Source organism: Eptesicus fuscus, chromosome 22 (genome assembly GCF_027574615.1).
Source record: "Eptesicus fuscus isolate TK198812 chromosome 22, DD_ASM_mEF_20220401, whole genome shotgun sequence".
NCBI lineage: Eukaryota > Metazoa > Chordata > Mammalia > Chiroptera > Vespertilionidae > Eptesicus > Eptesicus fuscus.
Window position 1 is genome coordinate 31741094 of NC_072494.1, and position 25990 is coordinate 31767083.

The 25990-nt window shown below is 54.4% G+C and overlaps 1 protein-coding gene across 1 annotated transcript in view; it reads left to right on the top strand.

The window, feature by feature from the left end:
• LAMB3 (laminin subunit beta 3) overlaps positions 1-25990 on the top strand; it is a 35426-nt gene that overhangs the window by 5976 nt on the left and 3460 nt on the right. Inside the window, exons 4-21 of the mRNA XM_008146014.3 lie at positions 6773-6887; positions 7401-7474; positions 9225-9416; positions 10719-10782; positions 11167-11363; positions 13072-13192; positions 13858-14046; positions 15480-15635; positions 15976-16172; positions 16627-16738; positions 17464-17842; positions 19204-19364; positions 19478-19698; positions 19984-20181; positions 20510-20654; positions 23656-23863; positions 24278-24419; positions 24775-24951. Coding sequence (XP_008144236.2) covers positions 6773-6887; positions 7401-7474; positions 9225-9416; positions 10719-10782; positions 11167-11363; positions 13072-13192; positions 13858-14046; positions 15480-15635; positions 15976-16172; positions 16627-16738; positions 17464-17842; positions 19204-19364; positions 19478-19698; positions 19984-20181; positions 20510-20654; positions 23656-23863; positions 24278-24419; positions 24775-24951 — 3048 coding nt within the window. The remainder of the gene's footprint in view (positions 1-6772; positions 6888-7400; positions 7475-9224; positions 9417-10718; positions 10783-11166; positions 11364-13071; positions 13193-13857; positions 14047-15479; positions 15636-15975; positions 16173-16626; positions 16739-17463; positions 17843-19203; positions 19365-19477; positions 19699-19983; positions 20182-20509; positions 20655-23655; positions 23864-24277; positions 24420-24774; positions 24952-25990) is intronic.

Below are 25990 nucleotides of genomic sequence, written 5' to 3' on the forward strand. Positions count from 1 at the left end.
GTGACAGCCACCGATCTGATTTGCAGTGGGTGTTAGAGGATCTGTAGGAATTCATGGTCAGCGAAGTCGCCTGCCTGGTCCTGGCTGTCGCTCTGGTCCTGGCTCTGACACTTAGAATAGAAATGTGACCTTACAAAGGCCGTGGCTCATCTCTAGACCACCACTTCCCCATTGATGAAGTGAAAGAGTTGGGTTAGTCAACCTTTACATTAGTTCAGCTTTAATATCTCCGCCAGCTTCTTGGAGTTGGCTGGGCTGGTGTGTCTGTGTGTGACCTTGAGGGTCTGCCGTGTTCTTTCTCAGGTGAGCACTGGCAGGGCCTGAGCCATGCCCTTTGGTCGTCTCTGGGCTGGTGCATGCTCCTCAGGAACCAGTGGGCCTCACCTGGAAGCTCTCCAGCCCCATTTCTGCCCCTGACAGTGTCTCCTCCAATGCTGTGTCTGCTCCCCCAGATGCTTGATTTATCCCCCACTCCCTCCTTGGTCGGGGAAAACTTAATTACCCAGCTGCCTTAATAACAGTCTCACGCAGTGCATTCCTCAGGTTAATTAGCTGTGTACACCAAACAGCTGTCTTTTTTTTTTTTTTTAATCCTCACCTGAAGATATTTTCCCATTGATTTTTAGAAAGAGTGGAAGGGAGGAGGAGAGACAGCGAGAGAAAAACATTGATGTGCCCTTGACTGGAATTGAACCTGGGGCCCTTCAGTCTGTGGGCTGATGCTCTACCCACTGAGCCAAACCAGCCAGGGCCAGCTGTCATTTTTATCACTTGGAAGCAAGCTGAGGGGGCAGTAGCCAGTTGACATCCCTTCCTCCCCAACACACACACATGCACGTGAGTGCACCCACACCCACATGCACACACCCAACAACCACTGTCTTTCTTTATTGATTGTTTTCTTGACCTTTGTCATGGCGAATGTGTTTACAGAGGATGGTGTTCATGTAGGTCTTGAGAGTCTCATCCTCCTTGCTCTCAGAGGACTTCGAGACTGTCTCTGAGTCAAATATCTGCTCTCCTGTTTCCCAGAAGCTCTCAGCAGGTCTGAGACTCTCAAAGCAAGGCTCTAACCATTGGGGTTGAAGCATTGTTGAGTTCCTTGTTTAAAATGCAAACACCCTTGGGAAAGGTACCATATTAGTCTATTATCAACTGTTTATAACTCAGCAAGGGTTTGCTTATGAGAAAGTTAGCTCTGGATTTTGCAAAAGGTCCCAAGAGAGTAAGACCCAGGATGAGTGACTTTTGAGGAGATAGAAGAAAATGGAAAGGGACATTGAGGAAAAGAGTTGCTGTCAGAGGGAAGCAAAACTTGGGTTGGTGGAATACAAAATTCTTGGGTCCTACTTGTTATGGACTGAGGAGTGTGGCTTATGGAGCGAAAAGGAGAGACGAGAGGGGAAAGGTGTGATGGGAAGGCCTGGACACAAACCTGGGTGGGCTCACAGCCTTGCTGGCCTGACCTTTCACCCCATTGCTCCAGGGGTTCAGGTCACAAGAAGTTTCTGGGCAATTTCTTGCAGACCTATTTTGTTCAGTTGTTATCAGGAACTGTAGGAACCATTGTCACTGGTAGAGTCTGCAGAGGTCCAGGCCAACTCTCTGCACTCAGGTGTAAGGGGACCCCTCCTTCTGTAGACGTCTAGGCTGGTCTGCCCTTCCCAGGACAGAGGGGAAGAAGCCTCTTGGCAACCAGTTTTAGTCTCTGCGATCTTCCATGGTTGCCAACCTACCACTGAATCCCTTGACTTAGAACAGGACAAGAAGGTTTGGAGGCAGGTAGCCTGGAGCAGAAATCCCTGCTTCCTCTCTTCCTAGCTCTATGGACTTGGACACATTTCTTAACTTCTCTGAGACTTGCTCTCCTAATCTGTGAAATGAGGATACCTACCATTTAATACAGTACATCTGCCTCAGAGGTTTTGGGAGGATGAAATAAGGTAACACAGGAGAGAGCACGGTGCAGTGTAATTTCTGGATGTGTGGTAGACATCATTTTTATAATCAGCTTCAGAAAGTGACCTTTCTGAACTTAGTTTGGATGGAGTTAAGGGTGGTATAGAATTAAGGCTTTGGTCAAAATGTACCTCATAGCATTGGGGTACTCCTCCTACCCACACCCCAGCAGGCCCTGACTTTTGACCTTTGCTGGCAACATCCATTGACATAGAAGTGGTGAGGCTGGTGGATCTCATTGGGGTCTAATGAAGGCCTTGCTGACAAAGGCCTTTAGGGACCTTTCTCTCCCTGTCCACTTTGCTGGGAAGAGTGTTTCTCCAGTATGGGGTCTGGCCAATGGCTTATATTTCTCTTGCTTCCTTCCCATTCTTTCCTTTTTTTTAAAAAAATTAAAAAATATATATCTTATTGATTTCATAGAGGAAGGGAGAGGGAGAGATACAAACATCAATGATGAGAGAGAATCATTGATTGGCTGCCTCCTGCCTGCCTCCTCCTGGGGATCAAGCCCACAACCTGGGCATGTGCCCTTGACTGGAATCAAACCTGAGACCCTCCAGTTCACAGGCCAGTGCTCTGTCCACTGAGCCAAACCAGCTAGGACTTCTTTGCATTCTTGTTTGGAGTCTCTAACTTCTGAGCTGACAAGCTGGATGGAGTAGGGGAGAATTCTAATAGAATGTTAAAGCAAGGAGGAACTTCATTATCTCATCCCACCCCTGCATTTAACCAATGAGGAAGCTGAAGTGGAGGGAATGTTTTTTTTCTTGCAGAGAGCTGGATTTTTAAAATTGTATTATTTTTTGTGTATCCTGTTTTTTGTTTTTTTTTTTTTTCTTTTGGCCCTGGCTGCCAGCCACGACCCTGACTGTAGCTCCTTATATAGACACAGGTGGCCTCTGGCTTGCTCTTGGGAGGGAGCTGGGCCATGTCTAACCATGGCCTGTTTTTCCATTTCGCGCCCCCCCCCCCCCCCGCCCCTCCGAATTAGCTGTGTTCTGCAAAGACACAGAGCTTTACTTGCATTGCTGTCTTTTCCCCACCCCTCTCCACGGCGTTTGCCTCCTGCTGACTCTTGCTCTCTCTTTTGCCCTCCCTGAGCTCCCTGGGAGGGCTTGTCTTCTGGCCAGACTGAGCTGAGCTTCTAGAAGGCTCCAGGATAAGGAAAGAGGCTCAACCTTGCCAGATGGAGAGCAAGCAGGAGCCAACCTGGCTGGAGGCCTGACAGGCTGGATTGATATTAACTCTGTGTCTCCGAGGCAGCGCTGCCAGGAGAATGCAGCCAAGTGACCCCAGAGAGAGCAGCTGCAGCTGTGAGCTTCTATCACTCGGAGAGACAGAGGCACGCACACGTAGCACACACCAGGGGAAGAGCCTCACCCTGAGAAACACACACACACACAGACACACACACACACACACACACACACACACACACACACACACACTGCATAGAGGCATACAAGAATAAAGTAGAAAGGGACACTGAGGCCCGGGGGAAAGAAGAAATCAGCAGCTTGTCCTCACGTGGGCTTCTGCCATGAGCAGTTCTATTTTGGGCCGCCATCCCGCTAACTGGTGGGCAAGCAGAGCTACTTAAAATACCTGTCGCAAGCCGGCTGGCTCAGCCTGTCTCTAAGGATTGAGACAAATCCCTCCTTTAGCCGTGTTACTATGATAAGCAGCACATAGTGTTAGGGGTATGAGCCATCTGATCCCTCCATCAGTGGCTGCACACGTGGAGGGAAGGTGGAGAAGGCATGGGCACCCTACACTGTGAGGACTGAGGGAGGCGGCAGGGTAACAAGTCCACACTGAACACCTGGGACATTTTTAGTTTGTTTTATTTTAAGAATGCCTTTTTCCCGAGTATAAAAGTTAATATATATCCAAAGTATGAAAGGTTTAAATTATTAAAAAATTACAAAGATGGAGGAAAAGTTACCTATAATCCATTTTCCGGAGATATTAGATTAAACTACATGCAGTTGTCATTTTTGTGGGTCAAAATGGCTGAATATCAGCAATTTTATAATATTGGTGTATTTCCTTCCAAACATTTTTCTGTTCCTTTAGTGTATATATATATATATATATATATATACACATACATATATATATATATATATATATGTTTATTTATACTTTTGAGATCATGATGTATATTCAAGTCTATGCCCAACTTTTTTCATAAATGTAAGCTATAATGTAAGCATTTTCCTCATATGTCAACAGTTTTTTAATAGTTACATAATATCCCATCATTTGGGAATATCAAGGGCATTTCCAGAGCCCTGGGTTGAGCTGCTCTAGCTCCCATTCCCGTGGCCCCAGGAAAGAAAGAGCCTGCTTCTGCCGCTCTCTTGGCCAGGGAGCAGCTGGGATCAGCTCCCAGCAGAGCGGGGAGACAGCTCTGGTGACAGGCCACCGGAAGACAGCGGCTCTTGTCTCTGAGGGACGGGTGCTGAGTGCAGAGGGCGGGGAGGAGGAACGTTTGCCCCTGAGAGGCTGGGCAGAGTGGGGAGAAGGGCGTGCTCTCTGCCAGGGACCAAAATAGGGACCTGCGGGAGAGTCAGGTCCCAGCAGGAGGCTGCTGTTGCCCAGAAAGGATCATCTGAGGTGGCGTGTCGCTCTTTCAGCCACGGACACATTAGCAGTCTCCGTGCTAACTGAGCTGGGCTTTCTTCCCAAGGTGCTGTCTCTGCCTTAGCCTCCCCCAGGGGCAGCTTCAGGGTCAGAAATGGCCTTTGGGGGAGACAGACATTGTTTCTTCTGACCATGCTTCCCATGATGGCTGTGCAGAGAGAGAGAGAGAGAGAGCGAGAGAGAGAGAGAGAGAGAGAGGAGGGAGGAGCAGGAGGGAAGGGACCCTCTCCGGTTCTGATGCTGATACTGCCTATCAGTCAATAGGAAAGTCACGTAACCTCTTTGAGCCTCAGCATTCTCACATGTAAAATGGGAATCATACTACTTGCCAGGGGAGGAAGACAATAAACAAATACTGTAAGCAAATAAGTAGATGGTGAATGCACAGACATCCAGTGGAGATATGTACTATGAAGAAAAATGTGGCCGGGCAAGGAATGGACAGGGACAGAGAGGGGCGGGGGCAGTGGGTGCTGTGTCTTGCAGGCCACATGTGCCAGCCATAATGGGCGCATTAAATGTCCAAAAATTATTATTTAAAAAAACACTTTTGGACACGATGAGGACAGCTCCAAGAACCAGGATGGTGCCAATTCTCTTGCAGATGGGAGGTGAGAGCTGGGAAGGGGTGGGAGGCAGAGACTCCGCGAGCCAGGACACCTGGCACCCCTTCTGCGGTCACCATTCCAAGCTGTCAGCTGTGGAGAGGAAGGGTGGCGTTGGGCAACGAGTTTATAACTAAGTCACAGGCCTGACATACTAATTAACTGGGTCCCTTTGGGCCGGAGCTTTGGGGCTAATCAGTTCAGGAGACATGACCTCGGTAGTTCATCACCTTCCCTGGCAGGGTGGAGGGTCACAGCTGGAGGGCCTCAGAGGAGGAGGCCCAGGGGGAAGCAGAGGCCTGAGGGGCAGGGAGTGGAGGTACAGTGGTTTCTACCCAGGAGGACCAGCAGGGCAGGGAGGGTCTTGTCCAAGCCTTGCTTCTACTTATGGGTAATTTGGAGCCCTCTGCACAGTGATCTTTGCCCTGGGCACAAGGTTTGGGATGATGGTTACTCGGAGAAAACAATTGTACGTGTGTTGAAGGGGCAGCTGGGACAAGGTGATGCTCGCTCTGTGGGGTGTGCTCACACACAATAACTAAAAGAACAAGGGCCGTGTTCTCTGGCCATGTTCTTTTTCCTTGGCGATCCCTGCCCTCCTGTGGAGCCCATGGCGCGCAGTTCTGTCTCTTGTCTCCCTCCAGGGCACAGGCTAGGGAAGGCGTGGTTATGGGACCTCACCGCGAGGCTGTGTCCTTCTTGGCTGCCCACTTCAGCCCCGATCTTCAAGGGCAAGAGCCATTGTCCTCAGCCCAGGGCTGCATGCTTCTCTGGCCTCGGGACTGCCTACCTAGAGTCCCACTTGGTTGGGGCCCCCAGGATTCTCTCCTGGGGTGGAGGAAGGCCACACCTAGGAAAGAGCCTCGAGTCCTAGACATCAGTGTTGGAAGGCCCTAGGGATCCCCTAAATGTTACCAGAATGTGGGGTCCCTGATGGCAGGGTCTTTGTATTGTTCATTATTATAACACCAGAGGCCAGAGCAGGATCTAACACATAGTACATGCTACCACGTAGGTATGTGTTGAATGATTCAATGACTCTTCCAATCTCCACTCAATTTTCAGAGGAGAAAACTGAGCTCAGAAAGTGAGTTCCCAGAGCTAGGGCTGGAACCCCAGATTCCCTGGTCCCTCTCCTTGATCCTCAGAAATGCAATTCCCCCCAGGCTGCCAGCATTAAGTGAGATGCGATATAAAACTCTGTAGCCTGCATTTAGCACATAGTAGATGCTAAATTAACGTGTTTTTCCTTTTTTATCCCCCTTGGCCTCATTTTTAAGTTTCTCTTGGAGGCAAGGTCATATACCAATGACTTCCTACCACCTCACATCTCTTTCCCAACCCGAACTTTAATTTATTATTCATTTAGCTATGTCTTAGGATGGACACAAAGGAATTAAGTTTAAAGATGACCATCATCCTTGTTTGAAGAGGTTAATCCTGTCAAGTGTATCAATGGGGAGGATTTCCATGGAGGGAGTGCCCTGGACTCTCAGGATCCAAGGGGAGAATGCTGTTTGGACCTCACCCCTGAGTCTGCTGTCTCCCTGTCCCCACAGTGGAAGGTGAAATGCTGCAAGTGCGACTCCAGGTTGCCTCACCATTACAACAGTCACCGAGTGGAGAATGTGGCTTCGTCTTCAGGCCCCGTGCGCTGGTGGCAGTCACAGAACGGTAAAGGCCCCCGCCTCTAGGGTATAACATGAGAATTGACCGAGCTGGAGGGGGGGTCCCACAGGTGGGGTGGCCGAAGGGTGCCTGGGAACTCTTTGGGTTTCACAGGCATTTGTTAGGGCTCTGGGACGTGGTGGTTGACAAGCAGACTACTTCCTCCAGGTGTGAGGGCTTGCAGATGTTACAGGTATTTTACCCCCACTTACCTGCAATGGGCTTGTTGGAGGAATTGAGGTTTGGGAACAGGTCTGTGTTGAATAGACAAGTTGAAACCCCTTTAACATCTCAGGGGCAACAAGTCATGGGGGGCAGGAAGTTCGGCCAAAAGCACACAGGATGCTGAATAGATAATATAAGTAGAAACGTGCCCGTGCCATTCCTCCCCGAGAGGGAAATCAGAGAATCAGGGTCAGCGAGTTTCTCACTGCCTAGAGCTGGGGTGGTCCAGAGCCTTCTTCAGGCTGCGAAGGTGGAGAGTCCCTGGCCTGAAGTTCCTCCTTTTTGTCCTTCCAGACGTGAACCCTGTCTCTCTGCAGCTGGACCTGGACAGGAGATTCCAGCTCCAAGACATCCTGATGGACTTTAAGGTGCGCTTCCCGGGATGGCACGGGATAGGAGAGGGGACCCTGGGTGATGCGAGCTGACTCACGGGGAGCGCAGAGTTCTTGCCTGCCTGGGCTGGGCTGATGGCACCACATGCTGGGTGGGCCTCCCTCCCCTAGGCTGGGCAACACTTGCCCTGAGCCTATATCGTGGTGACAGCAGAGGCCGCACTCCAGGGAGAACTCCAGGCTCCCCGTCTCTGTGGTGCAGTGGTTATAAATCCACTTCCTTGCTGCGCTCCCCCCACCAGCACACCTAACGGATTCAGCTCTGCCAAGTACCAATTCCACTGGGGCCGTCACTTAGGTAGTTGTGCCCTCTTGATTACTCTGCTCTCACAAGTTTGCAGCTGAGGTTGAGTTAACAAACAGCCAGGAGCTGGCCCATCCATCCACAGGAAGGTGCGCTTTCGGAGCTGCCCTGCTGGTGAGCTGACTGCTCACCAGCGCTGTGACCTCTCAGAGTCCTCTCGGCTTCTGCTGTGGGACTAGCCTTCTGAGATACTCCTTTTGGAGGAAGCATTTTTATTCATTTGTAATGGGTCTTTTGTGTGTGTGTGTGTGTGTGTGTGTGTGTGTGTGTGTGAGAGAGAGAGAGAGAGAAGGTTTGATTTTATATTTCTACAGAAATGGTGAAATATTTAAGGATCAAGATTGGTTATTAAGATTAGATAGCCAGGAAGGGTGATACCATTTTCGGGAGTTAAAATGAGCTGAGAATAAAAAGCAATAGAACCGAATTTCTTGTGTTCCTGAGGAAATGAAGAGCCTCACCCCAAGAAAAGGCCAAAAGTGTTTTGAGAAATGCCAGTGTCATTAAATAGATAAATGCCCAGTCTCCAAGGGTGCCTTCATTGGGATGGATACGGTTAGTTTCATTATCACTCACCTGTTCATGTATATGTCCATTCTTGCTACAGACACATAGAACACTGATTATGTGTTGGGTTTGGTGCTGGCTGTCAGGGATAAAAGATGAATCAAGCTAAATCATGGACCTCATGTTGCCTTAGTACATGCAAGGAAAGCATTGAACCAGTAGTGAATGTGCTGTGATATTGCTAAGTAGGGGTTCTGGGGAGCATGGGAGGGGACATCTAGCTTGTTATGTCTTGAAGAGGGGGTGTCAGAGAATGAACCCACAGGAAGATAAGCCTTCCTAGACCAGTAATAGCCAGGGGAGGGGCAAAGTTCTTTCTAGGCAAAGGGAATAGTAAAGAGCAAAGACCAGGAGACAAGAGGCTAGAGGTATATCATTGGGGAGGGGGCAAGGGCGTGGACATGGGGTGTGGAGGGGAAAGTGTGTGTTGGTGATGAGAGATGGGGACATGGAAGGCAGAAAACTGGTGAGAGTTGAGTTTACAGATATAAATGGGGAGGCAGAAAGCAGACTAAAGACTTACCCATTTATTCAACAAATGTGTTCTAAGCACCTACTATGCGCTGGATGTTGGAAGTACAACTGTGAATAAGACAAAGGGGTCTGTAGTGGTACTCAGTCGGGATGTTTGGCAGTCTCTGGAGGCACTTCTGGTTGTCACGCCGTGGGTATTGACGTCTAGTGAGTAGAGGTCTGGGTAGAGGTCAATAGAGGCCAGGGATGCTGCTAAGCATCCTGCGGTGACCAGGACAGCAGCCACCAGCACGTCTCTAGGAGCCTGTTTCTGTGATTGTGTCCCCAAGGTCCTCCCCTTCCTCCAGTCACTTAGGCCTCACCCTGTCTGTGTCTCTGCAGGGGCCCATGCCCGACGGGATGCTGATCGAGCGCTCCTCGGACTTCGGGAAGACCTGGCACGTGTACCAGTACCTGGCTGCCGACTGCAGGTCTGCCTTCCCCCGCGTCCGCCAGGGCCAGCCTCAGAGCTGGCAGGACCCTCGGTGCCAGTCTATGCCCCAGAGGCCTAATGTGCACCTAGATGGGGGCAGGGTAAGTAGAAGGGACCCTGGACACGTAGCCCCGAGGGGTCTCTGACATGGCGTCGCTCACACCTTCACCCAGACTCTTGAGAAGAGATGAGAGCCCCCTCAGGCAGTGCGCCTCAATGTCTTTCCTGAGCTCTCCATCCCCAAAATAGTCATTGCTTGTCCTCTTCGTGCCCAGGAAGGGTATTTCAGAAACATGTTGAGTGCACTGCTGACCCAGCCCTGCCCTCGCCATGGCTCCCTACCCCACGGCTCATCGGCCTATCCCCATAGTGGAGAGGGTACAGCCAACTTTGCTCCAGTGTGAGGATTTTGAGACGGCTACTTAGAGTCAAGTGAGCAAAGACACACATTTCATCTAACCTCTGCTTTCACCTCAATAGGGTATAACACGAGAATTAACTTTTCCATTTAATCCATTCATGGAGCCCCGTCGTTGCCTTGGAGGAAATCCAGGTCTAAGCCACAGTCCCCTAAACCTAAACCCTGGGCTGGAAATGAGAAAATGCCCCTAGAAACATTTCAGTGCCTCTCCTCCGAATCCTCCCACCCGGTCAAATCCCCTCGTTCCTTCCATCACTGCGTCCCCCACCGCCAGGGGGAGGCTGTTTGTTCTTTCTCCGGCCCAGGCTCAGGGAAGCCCTCTGAGCTGCTCTGACCTGTGGGGTGCTTGGATGGCCTCTTTCCTTCGCTGTAACAGCTGCTCCCTGGTTATTATCACACCCAGATCCTCGATGACCACAGTCTCCAGACCCCAGGTCAAAATACAGGGCTTTTTCCTGCTTTGTGGAGGGTTGATGTGAAAACTCTTCTTGGGGTATGAGATAAAGTCACATCCAATAAATGGCTCTTATTAAAAAGGAAAAGCGTAGTTAAAATTGGGGTGTAGAGGGTGAGAGTCACCACATCCATGCACCCCTTAGGCTCCGGATCCTGTCATTCATCCTAGGTTTTGGAAAACTAGTATTCCCTAAACCTGTGAATGTACAGTACATCTCTTACTGTAATTTCTGGTCCTAGGAAATCAGGAGATTCTTGGAATGGCTATATTTTCAATAGAGAGGAGAGACTGTACACACACGCACACACACACACACACACACACACACACACACACACACACATGTGCGATCATCTCGCTCTCCGAGGGCAGTTGGCAGGCCTCACGTTCATGGTGGTCTTGGGTTCCAGGTTAGAAGGACTTCAGCATAGTGTGAGGAGGGTGGGACCTTGAGTGGAAGGGAGACTTCTGAGCTTGGGGACACATTCTACCTCCTCCTCAGTGCCTGCCTCTTTCCTCTCTTAGGTCCAACTTAACGTTATGGATTTAGCCTCTGGGATTCCAGCAACTCAAAGTCAAAAAATTCAAGGTCAGCGTGGCTGCCCCTCAAGCCTGTGGGATTGTGGGTGGAGAACAGAACAGGGGTGGGACCCAGGTCACGGAGCATCCCTGCGCTTTCCTGTTTCTGACAACACGGCGGGATTGGACACTTGCCCTGCCTGCCCCGGAGGGTTACCGTGGTAGCCCAGAGCTGCAGAAGGCCTCAATGTGTGTGTGTTTGTCTTTTCTGCCTCGGAGGGCTGAGGATGGGGAGGATGACCCTTGGGATAACCTTATAAAGGCAGGGAAGCGGGTTGGTAAAACCAGAATTCCCTTCTTTTCCCACCTTGCCCATGGAGACATGAATGGCCTCTAACTTCCTTTCCTTATTGTCTTTTCCCATCCCCCTCCCTCCCTGTGTTTGCGCTCTCAGAGCTGGGAGGGATCACGAACCTGAGAGTCAACTTCACCAGGCTGCCCCCTGTGCCCCAGAGGGTCCACTATCCCCCCAGCGCCTACTACGCGGTGTCCCAGCTGCGCCTGCGAGGGAGCTGCTTCTGCCACGGCCATGCTGACCGCTGCGCCCCCGAGCCCGGAGCCCCCGCCGCCGGCCCCTCCACCGCCGTGCAGGTGACAGTCCGGGGTGGGAAGGACGAGGGGCAGGGGCAAGACCAGAACAAGTAGGGACATCTATGAGCCTCTCTTAAAGCAGGGTGGGCACTCTATTTAAGTCGTGAATGTTTCATATTTTAGCAATGGTGAGAAAAGTGTAAGTGATTATCATTTCAAAGGCCAGGATTTTGTAGCCCTGCCTGAGATCTGCAGTTTGGTATTCTCAGTTACACGTGAGCACGCGTGTGGGCGTGGGGGAGTTTAAGGCAGTGCTTCTCAGCCCTACCCACACACGATCAGTTCCTGGAAATATTGCCAGGCCCTTGTTTTCTAAAGCTTTGAGATGTTCTAATACCCTCCCAGGGCTGAGCGCTCCTGGCCTGGAAACTCTGAAGTCCCATCTAGTGGTGAGCGATGGGCAGGGTGAGAGAGAGAACATCTAACACGGATGCCACGTGTGCCCCAGAGCAGCCGAGTCGGATGCATCAGGGATGGGGTTAGAGGCTCCAACATATCCAGCCACCCAGGGGCTATTGCTGTGAAACCAAACCAGTGGAGGGAACCCTGGGCCAGGAAGGAGGGAGCTGTCATTTCGCTGTGCAGGGCTTCCATTCTTCTCACACAGGCAGCCTGCTATTTGCCCTGTCCACAGGGGGGCACCAGCAATCATGTGACATGGCCCGGGAGGGAAATACAGGCAAAATGAACATTGGTCAGCTTTATTCTTTCTGCTTCTGGGCCAGCTCTTGCCCCGGCTGCAGAGGAGGCCAGAGGGAGGCCAGAAGGCTCATTAACAAAGGACCAGAGCATGGGATTGCCAACATGGGGAATAATACGGCGTGCTGTGGGCTGGAGCGCAGGGAGAGGGCTCGCCTAGCCCCAGTGGTTTGCAAATGGTGCTGTACAAGGAAATCGCCACTTTAAAAAGTACCGATGCTTGGCCTTTGCCCCTGAGATTCTGACTGAATTGGTCCTGTTGTTGGTATTTTTTTTAAAAAAACCAAAACTCCCCATATGATTCTGGAGCACAGCCAGGGTTGAAATCCATGGAACTGGAGGGGCCAGGGAGGTCTGCGAAGGAGGTGCCATTGGAGCTAGCAGGGTTTCGTGGGTGCACAGGGAGAGAAAGGTATTCCAGGCAGAAAGGAGAACATCAGTTAAAGCCAAAAGGTGAGGGAATAAGGGCTGGTGGAGGGTGCCGCTCCGGAGCTCAGCTTGGCTATGCTGTCAGGAGGGAGTGATGAGAATGGAATAAACATACAGGTCCTTGAATGCCAGGCTGGGGGTGTTGGGCTGAATTTGGAAGACAATTAGCACATAATAGCTATTCTGTTTTTATACCTTAATGAGTCTAGTAACGATTCATCATGCGGTCCGTTAGCCAAACAACCTCAGTCATAGATTGTTGCAATAGAAAGCTCGACAGGGCCCACCAACTTCTCGAATCACCGTTTACCAGTGAGGGTGTCTGGGGAACTTCTGGGTGCTGCTTTGCACTGGGCATCACGGGGGGTGGGGTGTCCAGGTGCAAGGAGTGAGTTTGTAGAAGCCCAGCTAGAGGAGCAGAGCAGACACACACGCATGCACACACAGGCACCCCGGAGGAGCTGGGGTCTGAGCTGGACCCTGAGTGGTGGACCTAGGAGAAGGTCAGAGGGAAAGGGCAGACCCATCCTGGGCCATTCCCTTGGTAATCCTTCCTAATGACCGATGGCCCCTCTCCTAGGTCCATGATGCCTGTGTCTGCCAGCACAACACTGCCGGCTCCAATTGTGAGCGCTGTGCGCCCTTCTACAACAACCGGCCCTGGAGACCTGCGGACGACCAGGACCCCCATGAATGCCAAGGTATGACTGAGTGGGGTGCTGGCCCCTCTTTGCCTCAGCCACCTTTCCTGGGACACAGGGAGGACGGATTCTTTATTATTTAAATTTAGTCTTAATTGCACCGCTGCAGTTTAAGGTCTCCTTGCTCTGTGGGGATGGAGAGAGTGTTTGGGTTGCAACCTCCGGGTGCCTCCCCATCCTTCTCCTCAGCCAGGCTGGGAGAGATCCTTGCTCTCTGGCCTCTTCACTTGCCCTCTCCTGTGTAGATGTGTCCGGTTTCCTGCCTCAGCTGGTCCCCGAGAGTCAGGGCCTTTCCCTGCATAACTGAGGGGAAGGAACAGGGGTCCCCAGTCCAGGAAGAGGCAGTGACTCAGCAGGAGACCCACGGTGGCAATGGGGGAGGGTTGGGATGGACCATTCAAGGCCCTCTCTCTTTGGCCCAACGCGGACATGATTCTTGGGTTAGTCCCCACACTTGGGGTCAGGAGGCCCGAGTTCTCACTCTATTCTGCTTTGTGACTGGCCATATAACCTTAAATAAATGACACAAATTTCCCTGGGCCTCAGTGTCCTCATTTCCCAGACCCGAGCCTGTTGTCGAGTTGTGAGGGATGCCAACGAGGTAGGTAGCAGGGGCTGTGCTCTGCAGATGGCCCAGCATCAGCCCTGGGGACTCCTTTTTTCAGAGTGTGACTGCAACGGCCACTCAGAGACGTGTCACTTCGACCCAGCCGTGTTCACCTCCAGCCAGGGGGCGCAGGGAGGGGTGTGTGACAACTGCCGGCACCACACCGAGGGCAAGAACTGCGAGCGCTGCCAGCTCCATTACTTCCGGAACCGGCGCCCCGGTGCCCCCATTGAGGAGACCTGCATCCGTGAGTTGGGGGCTCCCCGGGTACCGTCTGTCCACGACGCCCCATCTGTGCCGGACACAACAGAGCCCATGTCCCTGGGACCATACAAACCCACAGGAAGACTTGGCTGTGTGTCAGGATTGTGGGCCATTGTTTTAACTTAGCTGTGCACTTGCTTCTAAGCAAGTGGCCTGGGCCACTAGTCAGTTGGTCCATCAATCATATGTAATCCTTCTTTTGGGCAGAGGAGAGAAAAAAAGTAAATATCAGACACAGTTCCTGCTGTCGAGAAGCACATACACTGTTTGGTAATATAAACCATACACACAGGCAAAGGAGGGGCACAGCCCTCTGTCTTTATATAGGTCACCGCCTTTACATGCTATAATGTGGTTTGCTCCATATTTTTCCATTTTCCCCAAACACTGAGAATCCCTCCATGGCAGGGATTATAGCTTGTATCCTCGGGACCTCGCACAATGACAAGCAAAGAACTGATGCTCAAAGAATGTTTAGTGAATGAAGAAATGAATGGCATGTAAGGGAATGAATGCCCAGGGGTGACTTGACTCGGCCACAGGTCCAGGGGTTCATGCGGGAGAGAGCAGGCTGGACGGAAGCCATCGGCGCAGGCGGGGTTAATCAGGAAAGCCGTTCTGGAGGCAGGGAGTCTGTGTTTTGAAAGGCACGCGAGAGGTCTCGGTGTGGTGGTGGGTCCCTTCCTGTTGATATTATTTATTTATGGAGAGAGCGAGAAAAACTTGAGTTTGACTTCTGTTCCCAGCACTTTCTTGCTGTGTGACCCGAGTACATCGTTTACCATCAGTGAGACTCAGTTTCCTCAGCTGCACGATAGGGACGATCATCTCCACCTTTCATGGTTATCCTCAGGATGACCTAGGCCCGTGGTCGGCAAACTGCGGCTCATGAGCCACATGCAGCTCTTTGGCCCCTTGAGTGTTCTAACGCCACTTCTTCAAAATAGACTCGCCCAGGCCGAAAACCGGCTTCTGCGCATGGGCCACGAAGTTTCAATCGCACTGTATGTGCGCGCCCGCACGTGGTATTTTTGTGGAAGAGCCACACTCAAGGGGCCAAAGAGCCGCGTGTGGCTCCCGAGCCGCGGTTTGCCGACCACTGACCTAGGGCAGCATGCCAGAGTGCCTGGCTCAGTGCGTGGTGCACAGTAGTTGTTCAGTAAATAATGTGACAGAACGTGTATAGTGCTTAACACCTGCCAAGCCCTGGTCCCTGTGACATGTACTCATTTATTCCTCAAAAGAAGCCTCTGAGGAATCAGGCACAGAGGGTTTAATAGCTCTACTAAGGTTATCAGATTGCGAGCCAGTAAGCGGCGGAACAAGGGTTTTCACCAGGAAGCCTGGCTCCTACAGTGGGCTCATCCCTCTCCGCTCTTCTTTATTCCTCCTGTGGTGGCCGCTTTTGTCTCTCAGCCTGCGAGTGTGACCCGGACGGGGCAGTGCCGGGGGCTCCCTGCGACCCAGTGACCGGGCAGTGCGTGTGCAAGGAGCATGTGCAGGGCGAGCGCTGTGACCTGTGCAAGCCGGGCTTTACAGGACTCACCCACACCAACCCGCAGGGCTGCCACCGTGAGTAGGGGGCCCAGCCTGGCATGGCCTGGGGCAGGTTGCTTGGAGCCACCAGATCCATGACTTAACCTGCTCACTGTGCGATGCCTTCCAGCAGGTGGCAGCACAGGCCCAGTTTGGACGGTGGGACTGAGTCAACCAGTGGGAGGCAGGGCGGGCAGCCCAGGGGGCAGGTGCTGGGACTGGTGGGAACCCCGGTGGCCTTATGAGTCAGCCAGGTTATCTGGAGGGATCGGCCCTGCCTGCTTCTTCTCCAGGCTGGGCCCCTCCTAGTGCATGTTCTCTGGGGGTGAGCTTTTGGTGGGCTGACCCCCAAGCTCAGCAGCCTTCCCTCCTGCAGGCTGTGACTGCAGCATCCTGGGGTCCCGACGGGACATGCCATGTGAAGAGGAGAGCGGGCGCTGCCTGTGCCTGCCCCATGTGGTGGGCCCCAAATGTGACCAGTGCGCTCCCTACCACTGGAAGCTGGCCAGTGGCCGGGGCTGTGAGCCGTGTGCCTGCGACCCAAACAACTCCCTCAGCCCCCAGTGCAACCCGGTATGTGGTGGGGGTGACTCCGTGGGCCCCCGAACAGGAGAGGGGGGTCTGTCCACCAGCACATCCATATCCCCTCCCGCTGCCCTTCTGGGCCTTTCCAGAGTCAGGCTGGGCTGCTCTGTCCCCAGCGCCTTTGGGAGGCCACCCACTCTTAGTGAGATTTGGCTCTGGAAGCTTCTATAATTAGTTTCCATTCCCAGAGCCCTCGCTGACGTCAGTGCCCAGAGCTGTCCAGGTGTGTGACTGACCTAACTCTCACAATTGAGCAGTGAGCTCCCTCTGTGGCTGGGAGCATTGGCATTGCCCATTCGCCACCCCTTCTGCGGGGCCATCCCAGGCTGAGACTTAAGAGCTTGTCTCTGAGTGGAAGCCCTTGTGTGGGGCCACACCAGGGGGGTTCTCCGAGGCCGGGACTCCAGGGAGGTTCCCTCATGGTGCCCCCTTCCCCCCACAGTTCACAGGGCAGTGCCCCTGTCGGGAAGGGTTTGGTGGCCTGATGTGCAACGCTGCAGCCATCCGCCAGTGTCCCGACCAGACCTACGGCGATGTGGCCGGGGGATGCCGAGGTTCGTGCCCGCGGAGCAGGGGGACATGGAGGCTGTGGCGGGATGAGCACGTGGGTGGGCCCGTGGTGGGGGCCCGTGGTCTGGGATCTGGGAGGATGTCACGTGCTTCATGTGGTGTGGGCCCTGGGGGCCCCGGGAGAGCACAGGCTCCCCACTGCTCCAGCAGCCGGCTTGGCTTCCCAGCCCTGGGCCAGGGACATGGGGTCCTCCCCGCGTCCCCATGACAGGAGGGTGCCAGAGCCATCTCCAGGGCTGCAGCCGGGAGGGGCGACATTTCGTCCCTCTTCATAGATGGAGACAGTGAGTCCTGAGGGAAAGGAGTAATTTGCTCAGAAAGTCCATTTGACAAGTGGCCACGCTCGCTCGGCCTTGCTGAGTGACGGGGGCAAGTCACCCCCCTCTGCAGGCCTCCGTCTTCTCCTTTGGGGAAGGGGCACTCGGTACCTAACCTCTCTGTGCCTCAGTTGCCTCATCTATAAAAATGAGAGCAGGAGGGTGGCCAACTGTCGTGGAGCGGCTGTGAAGGTTAAGCGCGTTCCTGTGTGTGTGGTGACTTCGAACAGTGCCTGGGACGCAGTAGGTGCTAAGACAGTGCTGGCTTTGGTTGCTGGCATCACCATGATTTTATTCTGGTCTCTCATTCGGAGTCAGAAAGACCTCCTCTTCAGACTCTCCCTCCTAGACCCCTCTGTCTCCCTGACCCCGGCCTCCTTCCTCCTCCCCAGCCTGTGACTGTGACTTCCGGGGGACGGAGGGCCCAGGCTGTGACAAGGCCTCCGGCCGCTGCCTCTGCCGCCCTGGCTTGACCGGGCCCCGCTGTGACCAGTGCCAGCGAGGCTACTGCGACCGCTACCCGCTGTGTGTGTCCTGCCATCCCTGCTTCCAGACCTACGACTCCAACCTCCAGGAGCAGGCCCGGCGCCTCCGCGGCCTCCGCAATGCCACCGCCACCCTGTGGCCCGGGTCCGGCCTGGAGGACCCCCACCTGGCCTCCCGGATCCTGGATGCAAAGACCAAGATAGAGCAGATCCAGGCGATTCTTGGCAGCGCCCCAGCCACCGAGCAGGAGGTGGCCCAGGTGGCCAATGCCATCTTCTCTCTCAGGTAATCCTCTCCCTGCCAAGCCCTGAGAAGAATTAGGCCACAGGGCCTCACACCAGAGCGCCCCGGTCTTTCATCGAGTGGGTAGAGCCCTTTGCTGTTTACAAAGCATTTCCACAGACTCTCTCTTTTAACTGTCACAACGGCCCGTGTGGTTGGTGTGATGAGTGTCATCACTTCCATTTTTCAGGTGAGGAAACAAGACCGGGTAGATGAGATGACAGAGCCCTGCAGCCACAGGTGGGGGGCAGGGGAGGGAAGAAGGGGGGACTCTGAGCCCAGGCCCGAGCCCAAGCCGGGCTTCTTTCCAGTGCCGGGCCTGCCTGGGAGAGGGACTCAGCTCTGGATTAGTCACCCGGCGGGCGGAGGGCATCCGAGAGGCAGGGGATCTAAGAATAACTTGTCTTTTTCTTTGGAATGGGAGCGGTCCCACCCACACCCCTCCTACCAGCAGAGGCGCCTTCTTAGTGAGATTTGGCTCTCGAAGCTTCTATAATTAGTTTCCATTCCCAGAGTCCTCACGGACGTCAGTGCCCAGGGCTGTCCAGGTGTGTGATTGACCTAACTCTCACAATTGAGCAGTGAGTCCGTAGGCGTTTGGTAGGCACGGACGGGCGGTCCGTGGATGGGCGGTCCAGGCCTGAGCATGGGAGATGAGAGGCCAATCTCTGAAAGCTCTGTGGCTTGGGTCTGGGCAGGTGACCCCCTTCAGGTGCAGACAGCCAGCGGGCAGCAGCTGTAGGAGCTCAGTGGGCAAGGGTGGCTACCGAGGGGAGCCTCGGTGCCTCAGTTACACAGGTGGTGGCTGAGGTCAACCTGTAGGGACCCCAGGAGGAGGGTCGGGGTGCCCCTTAAGGGAGCCAGCTGTGGGCAGGTGCAGGAGAGTTGGGAATGCCAGGGTCACAATCAAGGTGCAGAGGTGTTGGGAATGTCGGGGTCACAGACAAGGTGCAGGGGAGTCGGGAATGTCGGGGTCACAGTCAAGGTGCAGGGGAGTCGGGAATGTTGGGGTCACAGTCAAGGTGCAGGGGAATCGGGAATGTTGGGGTCACAGACAAGGTACAGGGGAGTCGGTTATGTCGGGGTCACAGTCAAGGTGCAGGGGAGTCGGGGATGTCGGGGGCACAGCAGTCAGGGAAGGAGAGGTTTTTCTGGACCTGCCTGCAGAGGGATGGAGTGAGGGAGGTTAGGCTGCCCTCCCAGCCTCTGCCCAGCAGAATCCTCAGCCTGTGGCGGCCACGTCCCATTGCCTTTGCTGAAGGTCTCTCTGTCTTTCCTGACTTGGTAGCAGTTTCTCCAAAAGGAGGGCTGTTTCTGGGGAGTCAACCCCTCCTATATGTTAGTGCACTCCTCTCGCATCTCAGGCGGACCCTGCAGGACCTGCAGCCCGCTCTGTCCCTGGAGGAGGAGACCTTGTCCCTCCCCGGAGACCTGGAGACGCTGGACAGGAGCTTCAATCACCTCCTCGTTCTGTATCAGAATAAGAGGGAGCAGTTTGAAAAGATCAGCGGTGCCGACCCTTCAGGTGAGGAGGGGGAACTTAGCCGTGTGCACGCCCACACCACACCTCGCCTCTTGCTCCTCCATCTCCAGACCTCCGGTCCAGGGTGGCTCAGTTTCCCTCTCCTCTTCCCACAGGAGCCTTCCGGATGCTGACCGAGGCCTACCAGCGGTCATCCCAGGCCAGCCAGCAGGTCTCGGACAGCTCCCACCGGCTGCTCCAAGTCAGGGACAGCCGGAGAGAGGCTGAGAGGCTGGAGCAGCAGGCGGGAGGCGGAGGAGGAGCCGGGGGCCCCCAGCTCGCAGCCCTGAAGCTGGAGATGGCCTCCTTGCCTGATCTGACGCCCACCATCAACAAGGTGAGGCATGGCATGGGGCCCCACTTCCCAGAGGCCCGGTCCCAGCTTGTCACACACCCCAGCTTGTCACACACCAACTACTTGTATGCATTTCCTGTTAGGGCAATGTGAATCTACCCCACTCCCCCACCCACCCTGACCCTTGGCCCCTCACGGTGTGCTCAACTGTTGCCAAGGAAACAGATTTCTGGTGCCCAGTTGCCATGGAGATGTCTGGCTCTTTGTGTGGGATGGGAGTGGTTGTTGAGGAGCCTTGGGTACCTCTGATGGCCCCTCTCTGCACAGCTCTGTGGGGGCTCCAGGCTGACACCTTGCACCCCAGGAGCGTGCCCTGGTGAGCTCTGCCCCCGAGACAACGGCACAGCCTGCGGCTCCCACTGCAGAGGCACCCTCCCCAAGGCCGGTGGGGCCTTCCGGACAGCGGGGCAGGTGGCCGAGCAGCTACGGGGCTTCAACGCCCAGCTCCAGCAGACCAGACAGATGGTAGGTGCGACCAAGGCGAGGTGGGCACCCGAAGGAGCGGGAAGAGAGGACAGAGTTCCCTGGGGAGGGCAATTCCCTTTTTACAGACCAGAGATATCCCCTGACTTGTCCCGGGCCGCACAACAAGTGAGAAGTAGACTTCGGTGCCAACATTTTGGGCTTTAAAAAAAAAACCTGACTCCACACCCCTTTTCTCTGGGACCAAACTGAGTTAGTTACAAATGTTTCCCAGGCAGATGTTGGGTAGCGGGTGTCCTCAGAACCCTGGGGTCTGCGGGAGGCTCTCCTGGGGTTCTGATGATCGCTGACCTGGAGCGCGTGTCTGCAGATCAGGGCGGCCGAGGAGGCCGCCTCGCAGGTGCAGTCAGATGCTCAGCGCCTGGAGACCCAGGTGAGCACCAGCCGCTCCCAGATGGAGGAGGATGTCAGGCGCACGCGGCTCCTCATCCAGCAGGTCCGGGACTTCCTCTCAGGTGAGCCTGGCCTTTGCCCAGCCCTGGGCTGATGTTTCCATTCCTGCTGTCCTGGCAGGTCAGCCAAGTGCCTCCTTCCCTTGCCTCCAGGCCACCTGGGCCAGGCCCTGTCAGTCCCCTGGCTGGCTGCTCCCACCTCCCCTCTGGCTCCCTCAGGCCTGTCCTCAACAAAACATCTTTAAAAAATGTGTTCGTGGGATCCCACTCATGCCTAAAATCCTCCCCTGGCTTCCCCTTGCTCTTGCAATAAACTCCCAGCTCCTTATCGTGGCCTCTGCTCACCTCCAGGGCAGGCGGCCCTGTGTCTTCCTGCTTTGCTCACTGATGACCTTGAACAGGCCAGGCTCCTGCCTGTCTCGAGAATTTTGCTTGGTCTTTCTCTGCTTGGCGTGCTCGCTCCAAGGCTGCGGATTCTTGCCCTCCAGGTCTCAGCTTAAATATCATCTCCTGTGCGGGGGGAGAGGGAGGGCTTCCGTGGCTGTCCTACCTGGGCCACCCCTCCTTCCCATTCCCCTTTGGCACCCGACCTTCATCACGTTGCTCCGAGCCTGTGTTCTAGAATCCATTCGTCCAGGAGTGAATTGTTTGTCTCCCCACTAGACCTTAAACTCCAAAGGGCAGGGATGGCTGTCTGTCTTGTTCTCTATGTCACTGGCACCTAGGATAAGGCCAGACACCCAACGCTGGTTGCATGAATAACTGAACCAGAGCCCCTCCCACGCCACCTGGGGAGTGCAGAGCTCCCTGGACGGGACGCAGGAACCTGGTGACTTTGGACAAGTCGCTCTTCGCATTGCCTCCTCTTTTGCTTCTGCACACTGGGAAGGTAGTATTTCACAAGTGTATTCCGGGGATCGAGTCACTGATGTAAAATGTGTTTTGAAAAATTAAAGGTGCCTCAGGAATATGAGTTGATATTATTAGATTTCTGGTCCCCGCCAGGGAATTTGCTTGGCTGGGAGCCTCGTTAAAAGGAGCTGAGGGCTTGGTATGACGACAGTGGTTCTTCTTGCTACTATTGAACTGTCTTTGCTCCAAACAGGCTGAAGCCCCCTCCTGAGAGTTGATATTGGGTCAGAGAGGGGCAGAAAGGATCCCTTGAGGTCCCCTGGCTTCTCTGGGGTCATGCTGGAGCCGTCCTCCCAGGGAGCCCCAGAGTGGGGAAGAATTACCTGGGGATGCAGGGAGATGGGGCCCGACAAACATGGACAGAGGGGCAGGGCAAAGTTTGGGGCTCAGACTCAGACCAAGTCTGTCCTCAGGGTGCAAGGCTCACATGAACAGCAGGGAGTTGTGGGCTGGGGGCCACTTTCGTCCTCTTAGTTATACTTGTGTCTCAGGTCAAGTCCTATTACAGAGCCAGGGGCAGAGAGAAGGAGGGGCCCAGGACAGTTCTCAGTCTCCATGGCAGGTCTGGTCTCCAGAGTCCTGGTGCGGCAGGTATGGGTCTAGCTGCAGCTGGCACTCAGGGTTACAGTGTGGGGGTGGAGACCTTGGGGAAGAGGGGGTGTCACCTTTCCTGAATCTTCAAATGGAACTGACAAAACAATAGTTCAGGTTTACTGAGTTCTTACTGAGTGCCCGGCATTGTTCTAAGTGCTTCCCATGTATTACATCATTCCATCCCGATTGCCTACCGTTCTGCCGATGAGGACTGTAGGCACAGAGAGGCTAAGTAACTTGCCAATGGGCATCCAGCTTGGAGGGAGTGCAGAGGACTCATTTTACTCCATAGTTCACACGGACACACAAGCATGAGCACATACACAAGCATGAGCGCACACACATACAACTCTTGCCTCCTTGCCTTTGCTAATGTTTTTCCTCTCCCTGGATTGTCTTCCCTGCCCCACTTCTCCTTACCTGCTGATTCCTACTCATCCTCTAGGAACTCTCCAGGTATCTTACTCTCTAGGAAGCCTATCCCAGACCCCTTAGATTGGGTCCAAGGGCCCCAGAGGAGTTCAAGTTCAGGGCAAACCAGCTGGGTAGGTAGGCGCCCCGTTCCCTTCCCGACCCCGTCAATAGCAGTGGGATCTGTAAAAGTGAACAGGGAGAGATGGGGAGGGGATGCTCTCTCTGTACTTCTGAGCTTACTCTCTGATCCAGAGATGGTTTGTAAAATTCTTGCTACTTGATTGTGTCATTTCATCCCTTCAGGTTGAGGATGGTTATTCCCATTTCACAGATCAGGAAACTGAGCTGAGAGAGGCCATTTGCCTTGCCCCAGGTTGCTCGACTAGCAGTGGGGAGGCTGAGTCTGGAGCCCTTGCAATCATTCATTCACTCTGCAAACACTGAGTGACCCCACCTGCCAGGCACTGTGCTAGGGGCTGGGGATAGAGCTGTGGATGAAACAGACCCTGCCCTCATGGAACTCAGGTTCTAGTAGGAAAAGAGACAGAAAACCAGATAAAGGAGCTATGTGTTGGCATGTGGGTGGTGATAAGGCAGGGAAAGATAAGCAGAGAAGGAAGGTAAGGAGGGTCAGTGTAGGGTGGAGGTTGTGATCTGAGATTGGATGGCCAGGGTTGGCCTCTCTGAGAAGGTGACCTTTGAGCAAAGACCTGATCATTTTCATCTGCCTTTGCCAAAAGGAGCACTCTGGTCTGAGGGGGAGCACGCGGAAGGAGTCGTATTGCCAAGGGAGCAGTTCCAGTTCCTGGCCGCCCTCCCCAATTTAGGGCTGATTATGTTTGTGCTCCAGGCATTGTGCAGGACCAGCTGTCTGGCACCACCTCCTTCTCCCCAGCCTGCAGTTTCCTGTGCCACCAGACACTTAGTTGTCACAGCTGTGCCAACAGTCATCTTCCCACATTCCGGAAACCCTCAGAGAATGGGCCGCTGAGTGTGCCTGAGAGGGGGCAGCAGGGCCTTGGGGCACCAGGCGAGATGCCCCAGCGGTGCCCCCGCCCCCATGGGTGCCGCTCAGCCCAGAGAGGCCTCTGACCTTGGGGGAGGTGGCGGGGCTCTCCCAGTCTGACCACCGGCTGCCTTCTAGACCCTGACACCGACGCAGCCACCATCCAGGAGGTCAGCGAGGCGGTGCTGGCCCTGTGGCTGCCCACAGACTCGGCCACGGTCCTGCGGAAGATGAATGAGATCCAGGCCATCGCAGCCAGGCTCCCCAACGTGGACCTGGTGCTGTCCCAGACCAAGCAGGACATTGCTCGGGCCCGCAGGCTCCAGGCCGAGGCCGAACAGGCCAGGTAGGGCCCTGGGCCTGAACTCCTCCTCCCTGCCCCGGATTGGGCTGGCGTCCTGCTCCCCAAGTCTGTTGCTGGAAGTGAGAGAAGAAGCTCTCCGAGTCAGAGGGGTGCAGGGGGGCTGGGAGACAGGAGGGGGTGCTCACTGTGGTGGGGGATGGCAACGTGAGACACAACAGAACTTTACTCAAGGGGACCCTTGCCATCCACATGGGAAACCATGCCCACGGGGTGTCTCTGACATAACCTCCCATTCATCATGTCTGCTGGGTGGGGGCCTGGCATGGAAAAGCTACTGAGTTGGTTCTCCCTTGTCTTGGCTGGGAAGAACATTCTCTTGGACTGGCGAGTGGGTAGAACCACTCGCCTCTTCATTCCTGTCCACGCATTCTCTCCCCTCTGCCCCGTCGGCCCCAGGAGCCGGGCGCACGCAGTGGAGGGCCAGGTGGAGGACGTGGTGGGGAACCTGCGCCAGGGCAGCGTGGCACTGCAGGAAGCACAGGGCACCATGCAGGGCACCAGCCGCTCCCTTCGGCTCATCCAGGACAGGGTTGCTGAGGTGAGCTGTCATGGCCTCCTTCCCTCATTTTGGGGATGAGCAAACAGATTCAGGCACAAGGCATAGAAGATGCCAGAAAGTGACCTGGATGGAATCCGAGTCGAGGCCCCGAAGAAGGAGGGTTGTAGCCTTGAACCCGGCTTTGGGCCTTGGAGCCAGGTGCAGCAAGGAGTGGGGTCGCCGAGCTGGAGAAGGGGGAGGCCGGATGCCCTGGACAGACCGGGGACTGGGAGGGGGCGGTGGGGGTGTTCTGGCTGGAGAAAGCTGTAGCTTCCTGGTGCGTTGGAGAAAGGAGGGATCAAGATCACAGCCTGTGAGACCCACCACTGAACCAGGTCTCCCTCTTTCCACAAAGGTCCAGCAGGTGCTGGGGCCAGCGGAAAGGCTGGTGACGGGCATGACGGAGCAGCTGGGCGGCTTCCGAGCACGGATGGAGGAGCTCCGCCTCCAGGCCAGCCAGCAGCGGGCACAGGCGGCCCAGGCTCAGCAGCTCGCGGAGGGCGCCAACCAGCAGGCGCTGAGTGCCCAGGAGGTACAGAGAGGTCACAGTTGGCCTGAGGAAGCACAGCAGTGGGGGGCTTGCGAGCAGGAGAGGGCACTCTCTAGGAGATACTTGTACACTTTGTAGGACCATGGGCTCAAGAGCAAGTAGAATGACAGTTATTCTAGAATACCAGAAGGGGCTTCAGGATTCACCCAGATCTGGCCAGACATCTGAATTCTACTCCTGGCTGCCTTGGTCGTAGCTGACTCAGACATGTTGGACACGATCTAGTCCAGTCTTCTCCTTTTGCAGATTAAATGGTTACTTTGTCCAAAGCAAAGCTCATCTGCAACGCAGGTGTCTTTTCTTTTTTTAATTCTTTATTGTTGAAAGTATTACATATGTCCTCTCCCCCCCCCCCCCCCATTAACCCCTTCCAGCCCTCCGCCCTCGCCTCAGGCCTTCAGCACCCAATTGTCTGTGTCCATGGTTATGCATATAGGCACACAAGGTCTTTGGTTGATTTCCTTCTACCCCGCCCCGCCACACACACACACACACACACACCCCCGCCTTCCCTCTGAGATTCTGCACTCTGTTCCATGCACAAAGCAAGTCTCTTGACATCCGATCCAGAGCTTGTCCCTGTCATGGCTGCCCAGCCCGGACACACTCTTGACTTAGCCTAACCTGAGAGCCCCCTCTCTTTCTGGCCAGTATTAGACCAGAGAGAAGATCCAAGAGCCATTCTCAATGTTCTCAGTGTACCAGGAACGTTAGTACTTAGTCCTGGTACAATGGCCAAGCTGCCAAATACTACTAAGGGACAAGTATATGCCCGACACTGTGCTGGAGGTGAGTGGGAAGTGACAGGCACTATAGATGAAGGGAGGGACATTCAGAAGAAGTTTAAGATAGCTTATGGCCTAGGTTGTTGTTTTTTTATAGGCAAAACCAATCCATTGGGGATATTAGGTGGTGCCTTATCCCTCGATGTTGATTTGGATGACATCAAGTGCTCTAGCCAAAGGCCTTTAGGACTTTGGATGATGATGATGATGATTGTGACAGAGAATGTTCTACCTTT